This window comes from Talpa europaea (genome assembly GCF_964194135.1).
Source record: "Talpa europaea genome assembly, chromosome: 7".
NCBI classification, from domain to species: domain Eukaryota; kingdom Metazoa; phylum Chordata; class Mammalia; order Eulipotyphla; family Talpidae; genus Talpa; species Talpa europaea.
Genome location: NC_140074.1, coordinates 23,584,402 through 23,596,960, shown reverse-complemented (window position 1 = coordinate 23,596,960; position 12,559 = coordinate 23,584,402). Strand labels below are relative to the sequence as shown.

Here is a 12,559-nt window from a genome sequence, read left to right as displayed (position 1 = left end):
CACCCACCCCCCAAAAAGTGTCTCTGTTTCATAGTTTTTTGTTGATTTTGATTTTCACTTTCTTATAGTTATTCATTTTCCTGGTCCCTTATTTAAGTTTTCTAGATTCCTGCTATGAGTGAGACCATCCGGTATTTTTCTTTTTCTTTCTGGCTTATTTCGCTGAGCATGATCCCTTCCAGCGCCATCCATGTTGCTGCAAATTGCATGTGTTTATCTTTTTTGAATGCTGAGTAATATTCCATGGTATATATGTACCACATCTTCTTGATCCAGTCATCTATTTTTGGGCATTTGGGCTGTTTCCAAAGCTTAGCTATTGTAAACAGTGCTGCTATAAACATAGGGGTGCAGGTGTTCTTTGGAATTGATGTTTCTGTGTCCTTTGGGTAAATACCTAGGAGTGGAATTGCTGGATCATATGGAAGCTCTATGTTTAGTAGGTCCAGAAATCTCCACACAGCTCTCCATAGTGGTTGGACCAGTTTGCACTCCCACCAACAGTGCAGAAGAGTTCCTTTTTCTCCACATCCTCGCCAACATTTGTTGTTGCTAGTTTTTTTTAATATGTGCCATTGTCACTGGTGTAAGATGGTATCTCATGGTAGTTTTGATTTGCATTTCCCTGATTACAAGTGATGTTGAACATTTTTTCATATGCCTGTTGGCCATTTGCATTTCTTCTTCAGAGAAGTTTTTTTTAGCTCTTCTGCCCATTTTTTGCCAGGATTATTTTCTTTGTTGTTGTTGAGTCTCATCAGCTCTTTGCAGATTTTTGTGATCAGTCCTTTATCATTAGTGTGTGCAAAAATGTTCTCCCAGTCGGTGGGGTTTCTCTTTGTTGTTGTTATTGTCTCTTTTTGCTGTGCAGAAGCTCTTTAATTTGATGTAGTCCCAGCTGTTTATCTTTGCCTTCACTATCACTGCTTTGGGTGATGTGTCTGTAAAGATGTCTTTGATGTGCAAATCACGTAGTGTTTCGCCTATATTTCCTTCTATGTATTTTATGGTTTCAGGTCTTATGTCTAGTTCTTTAATCCATTTTGAGTTGATTTTTGTATGGTGTGAGGTAGTGGTCAAGCTTCATTCTTTTGCATGTAGCGACCCAGTTTTCCCAGCACCATTTATTGAACAAACTTTCTTTGCTCCAATGCATAGTCTTTGCTCCTTTGTCAAATATTAGTTGACCATAAATCTGTGGGTTTATTTCTGGATTTTCTATTCGATTCCATTGGTCTGTATGTCTGTTCTTGAAACTATAAAACACTGTTAAAAGAAATAGAAGAAGACACAAAGAAATGGAAAGACATCCCCTGCTCATGGATTGGAAGAATAAACATTATTAAAATGGCCATCCTACCAAAAGCAATATACAGATTCAATGCTATTCCAATCAAAATTTCAATGTCATTCTTCAAAGAAATAGAACAATTATTGATGAAATTCATATGGAATCACAAAAACCCCAAATAGCCAAAGCTCTCCTGAAAAAAAAAAGAAGGGAATGGAGGCATCACACTCCCAGACTTCAAACTATACTACAAAGCCATAATCATCTACTATCCATTCTTTCAGTTGTAGAAGCCAGTCCATAGCAGAGGAACTCTTCAGTTCATAATGTAAAAAACTGCCCATAACAAAATTTTATATTAGTGTCAATTCTTCAGATCTCTGCAAATGTATATGGCTCAATTTTGATATATATAATACAAGTTTAGGATTTTGATCTCATTAGGACAGGAAACCTATTTTCTGTAGAACTTTAGTCAGATAGCTTAGGGATTCAGGTTAGCTTTCAACAAATTTTTGTCTATCAAAAATTTGATAGCTTCCTGCATTTATCTTAGTTTTGTCTGTCAGCTTTTGGCATAAATTTCCAACCTCATTCCGGATTGAAGATCTGGTATCTCTATGGTCAACATTTGAACCAGGTCTCTCACCATGGTTCAATGAATTTTTAGTAAAGGTTCTTTGTCTTTACTTGGAGTCTAGAGATTTACTATTTTTCTTTCAGTGGTATAAATTCTCTTTTGTTATTATTTTACATCACGTATCTGTTAAACTGTGGGTAGATATTTCAATATATGAGTTTTTAATCATATAGTTTGTGTTAACTCTTTAGCATGTTTATTTAAAGTTGAAAATCCCGTACTAAACCATATGTATTTTTTAATATCTTTAATCCTTTTGTTTGTCTAAACAATATTCCTTAACTTACAGATTTCAAATAATTATTTACTGTGTTAATTTTCATAGGATGAATCTTCAAGAAGAATTGGATAACCTTAAAGTACATATATGTATTGATAAGGCAAAAATACAAGAACTGAATGCATGGGTAGCAGAGAAAAAAGAAGGTAAGTTTTTGTGGGAATAACGTTTAAGGCAGGCATATTAAAATCACCATTTTTGATGTTTTATTTTCAATTTTTTCCAAGAATCTTTCTCTTGTTTCCCTGCTTGCACTTCTTTACTCATTGATGTTCAGCCCATATAAGAAAATCAAATAGAGTACATCAAAAAGTAGCTTGTAATTTATTAAAAATTATGAAGAGTTGTTTGCAAAGGAGAAAATATACTCATTGGCAATGTTTTACTTGATATGGTCAAAAATATTCAGATAATATAGATAACATGTTCTCTATATCAGTCCATTTATATTTTTGTCTGAGATTACAGTTTTCTGGAAATAATTTGGTTCTCATGTATTGCACTGGAATCAAAGTCTTAGAAGGAAATTTGGCAATATGTAAATCAGTCTCCCTCGCCACTAGCCCATAAGTGTGCAATAAAATGAACTGTATTTCCCATTGCAAGCTTATTCCTGTCTTAACTCAGATAACTATACTTATTATATGACTTTAGTCCATCCTGCAGTGCCTAATTAGAAAAAAGTAAATAAGATTGCTGTGACAGAATTTCTTATTTAACCTTACTACAGCTTAATTATTATCACTGTACTTTTTAAGTGTTGAGAATTTATATTTAATAATTAACTGAATAATTTACATTTATATAATTTATACTTATAATTTATGCATAATAATTAATTTTTTATATAGCACTCCTCTGGGTTTTGGCCTAGTTACCAATAATCCAATTGCTCTAACTGAGGTCACTGGTGGATTGTCACAGCCATGGCTAACCTCTATTTTATAGCATTGATTCCCATCACATTTCAAGTCTGCTCTTTCTTTGGATTCTTAAATGCTAGTTTTCTCCTGTATTATCTCCTCTTTCTTGCCTGTATCTACTCATTTGTTCTATTGGACATCTTTACATCTGTTCTTAAACTATTAAGATTCTCTAGTTTTACTTGGTTTACTTGGCTTTACTATACATCTTTTTGGGGAAATTGTTCTTACAAGATTCATGCAATAAGAAAGAATGAGAACAAAGACAAATTCTAGTATACAGATATTTAAAAAAATCAAAATTTCAGTATTTGAAAATTACCAAATCAAACATCTCTTAATATTTATATAGAAAGAATTCTAGGTAGATAAATTAGATAAAAGAGAGAACCATATATATGCTATTCTTATAAAGATATTTATATTTATTATTTTATTTGGCATCCACCAAATAAAAAGAAACATATGTAATAGTAAAGGAATTGTTAAATTTTAGATAAATGTGTCGGGGCCTCCCCGGTGGCGCAGCGGTTGAGCGCTGGGTTGCGAAGCTGCCCTCGGCTTCTGCGGCGCCGGTTCGATCCCCAGCTGCTCCCCGGCCACCGGAGGAGGGTCCCACATGGCGTGCAGACCTCTCCTGCCGCCCGCTGCTCCCCTCAGCAGTGTGCTTTGGTCCTTCTGCCTGCTCTGCTCCCCGCTCTGGCTCTGGTGAATTCTCTCACCCTCCCGCGCTTCTGACTGTACCCAGTGCATGTATAAACAAAACAAACAAACAAACCAGCAAACAAATAAATAAAGCATGCCTCTATTAAAAAATAAATAAATAAATAAATAAATAAAAATAGATAAATGTGTCGTAACTGTTCCCTTTAAAATTAAAAAGAGATATAATTACTTTATATTTTTAAGTATGTATTTCAATATTAGGGTATATTAAAAATTAACATTTTACCTTGCAACATGATAAAATAATTTTTTCAAATATTTTGTTTTTCCCACATATTAAATTTTGATTATTAAATTATCTTTTAATTTTATCAAAGTCTATAATTTTATATACTTCATCTTTAATTTCCTTTGTTTTAAAGTCTTATTTCTATAAATAATGGACCTAGTACTCGTCATAGTTTTTAATGCCCCCTCCAACACTGCTATATGCCTAACACTGATGGTTTCTCTGTGAGTTTTGTCTTTTTCCTTATCCTTTGTTCAGTTTCCCTATATTCCACCTATAATTGAAACCTTGGTATTTCTCATTTTCTTTCGAGTAATTTTTCTTAGCATAATCCCTCTAGTTCCATCCATGTTGCTGCAAATGGCATGAGTTTGTCTTTTTTGATTGCTGAGTAGTATTTTCATTGTGTATATATACCACATCTTCTTGATCCATTCATCTGTTTTGGGGCATTTAGGTTTTTTCCATATCTTAGCTATTGTAAATAGTGCTACAGTCAACAGAGGAATGCAGGTGATTATTTGATTAGTGTTTTTGTGTCTTTTGGGTAGATTCCTAGGAGTGGAATCACTGGGTCATATGGTCAATCCACTTTTAGTATTTTGATGATCCTCCACACAACTTTGCATTGTGATTGGACCAGTTTGTATTCCCACCAGCAGTGTAAAAGGGTCGCATTTCTTCCACATCCTTACCAGCATTTGTTGTTGCCAGTTTTTTCGATATGGACCATTCTCACTGGGGAGAGGTGCTATCTCATTGTAGTTTTGATTTGCATTTCCCTGATTATAAGTGGTATTGAACATTTTTTTCATATACCTGTTGCCATTTGTATTTCTTCTTTGGAGAAGTGTTTTTTTACCTCTTCTGCCCACATTTTGACGGGATTGTTTATTTTGTTTTTGTTGACTTTGTAGATCTTTATCAGTTATATGGTGAGCAAATATTTTGTCACATTCAGTAGGTCGTCTATTTTTTTTATTGTCTCTTTTGCTGTGCCAAACTTTTTATTTTTATATATTCTTTGCTTCTAGAGATAAATCTTCAAAGATGTTTCTGAGGTGTATGTCATGGAGAGCTTTCTTCTATATATTTTATGGTTTCGGGTCTTACATTCAATTCTTTTATCATTTTGAGCTGGTTTTTATGTATGGGGTGAGGTAGTAGTTTAGTATCATTCTTTCACATGTAGTGGTCCAGTTTTCCCAGCACCATTTATTGAAGAAACTATCCTTGTTCCAGTGTATATTCTTTGGTCCTTTGTCATAGATTAGTTGGCCATATATTTCTGACTTTTCATTTGATTACATTGTTCTGTATCTCTTTTTTTTCCAGTACCATCCTGTTTTTCTTATTGTGACTTTGTACCATAGTTTAAAGTCTAGGCCCTCTCCGGTGGCACAGCGGTTGAGCGCTGGGTTGTGGGGCTGCCCGCAGCCTCTGCGGTGCTGGTTCGATCCCCGGTTGCTCTCCGGCCACCAGAGGAGGGTCCCGCATGGTGCGCGGACCTCTCCTGCCGCCTGCTGCTCCCCTCAGCAGTGTACTTCGGTCCTTCTGCCTGCTCTGCTCCCCGCTCTGGCTCTGGTGAATTCTCTCACCCTCCCGCACTTCTCACTGTACCCAGTGCTTGTATAAATAAATTTAAAATAAATAAATAAATCTTTAAAAAAAATTCCATTAAAAAAAAAATAAAGTCTAGAAGTATAATACCTGCATTTTCCTTCCATTTATTCAGGAGAGCTTTGGCTATATGAGGTTTGGCTGTATGAATTTCAGCAATATTTGTTCTGTTTCTTCGAAGAATGCCATTGAGATTTCAATGGAATTGCATTGAACCTGTAAATTTCTTTTGGTAGCATAGACATTTTGATAATGTTTATTTTTCCGATCAATGAGCAGGGATTGTCTTTCTATGTCTTTGTGTCTTCTTCTAATTCTTTTAACAATGTTTTGTAATTTCCTTTGTATAGGTCTTTCACCTCCTCTGTGAGGTTTATTCCTAGTAGTTTAATTTTTGGGGGGTGCAGTTGTAAATTGGATGGTTTTTTAATTTCTTCCTTTTCAGACTGATTGTTTGCATATAGGAAGGCCATTGATTTTTGTGTGTTGATTTCGTAAACGGGTGCTTTAGTAGACTGGTTTATTGTTTTAATTAGTTTTTCTGTGGAGTTTTTCAGGTTCAGTCTATATATTATATCATATGCAAATAGTAATAGTTTTATTTCTTCTTTCCCTATTTGGAATCCTTGTGTGTCTTTCTCTTGCCTAATTGCTCTAGCTAATACTTCCAGTATTATATTGAAAAGCAGTGATGAGAATGTATATCCTTGTCTTGTTCCAGATCAAAGGGAAGGCTTTTAGTTTTTCATCACTAAGAATTATGTTATCTGTAGGTTTGTCATTTATGGCATGTATTATATTAAGGTACATTTCTTTTATTCCAAATATTTCAAGGGCCTTTTATAAATGGATGCTGAACTTTATCAAGTGCTTTTTCAGTATCTGTTCATATGATCATATAGTTTTTATTTTTCTTTTCGTTGATGTGTTAGATTACATTAATTGATTTTCAAACTTTGAACCAAGGATTTGAACCATCCTTGTGTCTCTGGAATAAATCCCACTTGGTCATGGTGTTTAACATTTTTGATGTATTGTTGGATTCAATTTGCTAAGATTTTATTGAGGATCTTTGCATCTTTTTCGTCAGGCAGATGGCCTGTAGTTTTATTTTTTTTGTTTTTCTTGTATTCTCTAAGCACATCTCTCTTCTCTGGCACTATCCTACAGACTCTAGCTTCCTGACCTCTCAGAACTCTGGATCTGTGTTTACAATTCAAGAAGATCATCAAATTCCAGTTAGGTCCATTTCTGTGCTATGGCTGGAGTCTCTAGGCAGTAAGCTGAGAAATCATAGGACTTGTCTTATTGTTTGCCCTCTTGTAGGGATGTCTACCTTATCTTTTCTTATGCTTAATGCCTGCAAGTTATTTTTCATATATGTTGTCTAGTTTCTTGTTCCTTACGAAAGGGTCAATCAGGTGCCTCTGGATTATATTTATTCCATTTAACATGTTTTTCTTGTATGAAAAACACAAATCTATATGGATGTACTGTGTATATTTTATATTTTCTGGTACTGTCTCAACATGGGTATTTTTGTAAGAATCTCAGATATTGAGCATGCCCTTCAAAAATCTCATTTTGTTTCCCATCAAATCAGTTCTACTTCCTCTAGACCTCCCACATGAACACCATACACCCCTACCACTCTGAATTTCTTTTTACTGAAAATTACAATTCACTGTGAATGAATCTTCAACATAATCCTATAATATCTCTGTCAGGAGCTCAACTAATCTAAAGAACTGAGCTGCCAGGTGTCCAAGTAGCTGATTTAAGATAATAAGCCAAAATGAAAGTAACAGTCAAGCCTTTAATCACTGAGTGCGTAAGCAAGAAGCTAAAGTGGAAAAAGTGCCAACTCCTCATGTTCTATTTTCCCCCTTGGGCCTGCATGCCAGTTGAGGATCAGATGGATCAGCACAGACATACAGGATGTTTCACTGCAAAAGGAGCCCTGAACGAAAGTCTCCTGCATTTTGATTGATCTTGGGTTCTGGATGAGGGAGAGAGGGAACGCCAAGAAAGGAAAAATACTGAATCCTTGTCAGAATAAAGAAAAGTGTCATCAAGGTTGCTACTATACCAAATAACAAGAACTCGGCAGAGGCACCTGAGCATCAGTCAAAGAGCCCAAATAAAGGAGCCAACAAATGAATGCCTTGTAGAGGCACCAAGGCTGGGAGTACAGATATGTATAAGAATATGGTTGGGCCTTTGTTCTCTTCCAGTATTGCAAGATAGTGTGGGTGAAAGGGCTGAGAAGGTGACTACAAAAATGAAGAAATCTGAAGCCAGGAAAACTGAAGCCAAAAACCCTTCGAAGAGGAAGCCCCACTGTAACCAAAATCCTGTCCTACTTGGAGGCACTTATTCCTAATCTGCTATGTATTCTAGAAAGGCCATGTAGAAGAGCAAGTATTCTGTAGTTAAACCCAGGATTGAAAAGAAAAGGAAGGAGAAGGTTCTTGCTACTGTCACAAACCAGTTGGTGGTAACACGAATGGTGACACCTGAGTGGTTGAATCTCACATAATGACTAGTAATGTCCTACTTAAGATGCACCTCAAAAGCTATTGAGCCATGACAAAAAACACTTCAGTCAGCAAGTGAGAAACCTGTGAGCTGGCATCATCCTGGGACCATTCTGATCATCCTGTCTGGGCATCCAGAGGCAAGAAGGTGATTTTCTTGAAACAGCTGAACAGTGATTTGCTATGTGACTGGACTTCTCTCTCTCTTTTTTTTTTTCCCTAAAGATTTAGTTATACAAGCACTGGGTACAGTCAGAAGTGCAGGAAGGTGAGAGAATTCACCAGAGCCAGAGCAGGGAACAGAACAGGCAGACTGATGAAGTATACTGCTGAGGGGAGCAGTGGGCACGGCAATAGAGGTCTGTGTGCAATGTGGGACCTTCGCCAGTGGCCGGTGATCGAACCTGCAGTGCAGAGGCTGCGGGCAGCTTCTTAGCCCAGCGTTCAATCTCCGCACCACCAGGAGAGGCCCTGGACCTCTCTTGCAATCAAGTTTCTCTGTGTAGGACACATTAGAAATGTGTTATCGCCATCTCCACTAAAATTGGTATTGTGGGTGTGAAAATCCCAAAACATCTCTCTGATGCTTACTTCAAGAAGAATCTGCATAAGCTCCAACACCAGGAAGGTGAGATCTTCAACACAGAGAAGAAATATGAGATTATGGAGCAGCAGGAGATTAATTAGAAAGCTGTGGACTTGTAAAATCTGCCAAAAATCAAAACTGTCCCTCAGCTTCAGGGCTATTTCTGCTTTATGTTTGCTCTCTCAAATGGAATTTACCCTCACAAATTGGTGTTCTAAATTTCTTACCAAAAATCTAATTAAATAATGATCCATTAAAGAAAGAAAATGTTTGATCAGCTAAAGAACTGAGTTTCCAGTTGTCCTGGGTCTGGAGCCCTCAACTGTTACTCCCTTCAGGGACTGTAGTCCATTGACCATATACTAGGTCTGGTAGGTGTGGGCAGCACCTGAAGCATGCCAGGTAAAGCATGTGATTACTAATAGTTATGTCTGGAAAATTGCATTTAGGATCTGACAGGGAATAGGAATCTCAAATATTTATCACAGACGCAAAAGTATATTCATAAAACCACTGTTTATAGTATTCTTCATTGGAAGCCAAAGGTTTGTTTATCAAAGAATGCAGTATACAAGCAAGCAAGGATGAAAATGCTTAGAAACCAGAACAAACATTTATTATATGTGTGTCTATGGGTTGTCTGAAGTAGCTCTTCTTGCTGCTGGTCCTCTGGTCCAGCTTTGTTTCATACTGAAAAGTTTACTTCTGCTCCATGTGTCTGATTCTTTGTCACAAAGCACAAGTATACCTTTCCCTATAATTGGAATTGGAATGGTTTAACTTATACCCTTATTTCTTTGGCTAATGTAAGTGTTTTTGTGTTTAAATTAATAACAAGAATTATTTTTGTTAGCCTGAATTTCTGTGGAGAACTGGGGGAGCACATCAAACTTTCAGATACCACTCTTCTTTCTAGAACTCTTTTTTAAATCAAACAATTTTTAATTGACTTAATAATCAGTAAAAGTGTAGTTACATAAAAAGTCCCATATTTTGCATGTTTATATTGTTTCTGCCATTATTTGTAAGGTGTTAAAGGTGGGACCCACTCATGAATCTTCTTTCTAGTGGTCGAATAAGGTACATATTGTTGTGGAGTGCCACTCACATTGAATTTATGGTTTGTCCAGATGAGTTTATGAGGAGCAGGTGGTTTTGTTGTTGGAGGATCTTCAGTCATACAGTGAAGCCAACGGTGCCATTCAGGGGCACCATGCTTCCATCCATATCCCAGAATGTGTTTTTGCCATTCATTTCAGTAGTATATATAACCCATCGGTGACAGCCAAAGAATTGCTTGTTGTCTTCACAGTACTTGTTTCCATATTTGTCTTCACCCACTAGTGTGCCGACCCTCACATCATTTGCCTTAAAGAAAATGTGAAGATAGCCGCTGAGACCACCATGGCCGGAAACCTGCTGCAGCCCGCGCTTTAGGACCTGCACTAACTCCATTTTGCCCCGCCTCTTTCTAGAACTCTTTTGTCTAGCCAAAATTATCTGCTGGCTTCAGATTTTATTAGCAACAGGCATGACAGCCTGCCACTGTTCTGAGGCTAGTCTTTTGATTTATTAAGAACCACTTTTAAGTATTGGGACGTATATGTTTTTATATGCCTGTGGCCACTTCCTGTCTGCGATCACTTTGTAGAAGTGTTGTCAAGTTAGCCAATAACAACAAACTCATACTGTCAGCATTCTGAATTTGGGGCTTCACTCAATATTACAAATTTATTAACTATAATTTTTGTATTCCATGTTATATCTGTGTTTTTTTTTCAAAATTTATTACATAAAATGGATCCCCATTTTCTTAGTCTCCTATAACGCATTTTTTGCCATCCACCCCTGAGGCTGTAAAATCAGTGAGACATAATTTACGTTTTTGTTGCATCAGCATCCCATCTAGTTATCAGTTTCTGTATCTAGCAGCTTTTGCTCCAGAACAATCAACCACAAAAATCTCAGTGACGTGTAATAATAAATAAATATTTGTGTCCTGCTTATGGTTTCTGCAGCTCATCTGGCACAGTTGCTATTAAGATTGCTGGTCTTTTGTTTGGCTGGAGCAGCAGCTCAGCTTCAGGCTGCATATCATGTTCATACTATTCCATATTGTCTCAATCTTGTGCCAAGGTTGAAAGGGACAGTGACTACCTGGCATGTTCTTTTTGAAGTGAATGTTGGAAACTTCCAAGGGAAGAGCAGAAACATGTTTACATTGGAAGCTTATAGTAGACATACTCTCGTTCATATCAAATTCCTTTAGTGAAAGAAATTCTAATGGTCAAATTCAACATCAGTGGAACAGCAAACTGTACTTCTTCCATGAAGGTAGAGGAGGAGAGAATAAGCATTTAATGAGTAATAATCTACCACCATATGATATAAAAATATAAACCAATAAAAGGGAATGTGTTGTAGCTGTTAATATATGCTACAAATACATGTCTTCTAGATAGTATGACTCAGCCCAAGAATAAGGCTTCTAGGACAGAATAAATGGATTGCAACTTTCAAACTATACATAAAAAAGAAACAAAAAATTTGAGGACCTCCATAATAGTTGAGTAATATACAAATTAAATCTGGAAATTCTGGCAAGTATCTCGTTTACTTATTATTAAGGAAAGGCTGTGAACAGATGAATACCAAAAAGAACCTAATTCAAGCATTAATATATGATTATCCTGCTTTAATTCAAATGAATCAAGGGAAAGCTTTCAGGTACGTTCAAGCTTTTCCAACTGAAGCCAAAACATTTTCAAAGGATGAAAAAGTACCTAAATATCATTTAGTTTTAAAATAATTAACATTAAGTAATTGTCTATGGCTCAGTTTAATGACAATCATTAATATATTAAGGGTATACTTAAATACCTGAAAATTTAAAAAGATTAAACAAGAACTATTCTAAATCTATGGGATATGTTTTAAAAAAGAGGGGGAAGGTCAGAACAATTTTTTACAACATTTTTAATTATTCTCTGATCTAGAGTAAGAGCATTCCTTCATGCTCTCCTCTTGGCATGTTAATTTGCACTATTCCTAATTTCATTCTGCATCCTTATTAAGAGATTTCTTGCTAATATAAAATAAAGTCTTTATCCCATTGTAATATAGTCCTTGCTTACCTCTTTAGCCTTATGTTCAACCTTATTTTTCCATCTCTTTAGCCTTATGTTTTATATGTTTAGTTTTATTTTTCCACCTTGGAATGGAAAAATCAGCAATGTAAATTTGCTTTATCATTTAATACTTCTGCATAATTGTGCATACTACTTTCTTCCTTTCCTTTTCATTTCCATCTCAAAAAACCTATTCATCGTCAATGATGGAATTATCAAATGTCCTTCCTGTTGGAAGCCTTTGTACAGTAGGAGACAATAATTTCCCTCTACCCTCCTGCCTTCTTGACTGAGGTCTCTTAAACAAAAAACAGATTATTAGAAGGAAAAAAACAAGTATATTTACATGTATATGTGGTAAATATCCATAGCAGGTACTCAGGGAACTGAGTAACCCAAAGAGAGGACTCATTTGAATTTGGACTTAACTATCCCAATCACCTTCAGCTGAAGCAGAAAAAGTTTAATTTGCATTTCTGGTTTCATGTACATTTCAAGTTACAAAATATTTGTAAACTTGTCATTCTCAAACTCTTCCCCAAAAGTTGAGGAAAATGGAATTCTTCCAAACACATTTTATGAGGCCATTACTGTTATTA

The 12,559-nt window shown here is 36.0% G+C and overlaps 1 protein-coding gene and 1 pseudogene across 2 annotated transcripts in view; one reads left to right on the top strand and one right to left on the bottom strand.

Annotated features, from left to right (window-relative positions):
- CNTLN (centlein) overlaps positions 1-12,559 on the top strand; it is a gene marked incomplete at its 5' end in the record, with an annotated part of 238,450 nt that overhangs the window by 135,261 nt on the left and 90,630 nt on the right. The window contains one exon of the mRNA XM_084239276.1: positions 2,257-2,357. Within this exon, the coding sequence (XP_084095402.1) occupies positions 2,257-2,357 (101 nt within the window). The remainder of the gene's footprint in view (positions 1-2,256; positions 2,358-12,559) is intronic.
- LOC311174680 (NADH dehydrogenase [ubiquinone] 1 alpha subcomplex subunit 12-like) lies at positions 9,851-10,287 on the bottom strand (annotated as a pseudogene). Its single transcript has one exon. The product of its transcript is annotated as an NADH dehydrogenase [ubiquinone] 1 alpha subcomplex subunit 12-like (transcript).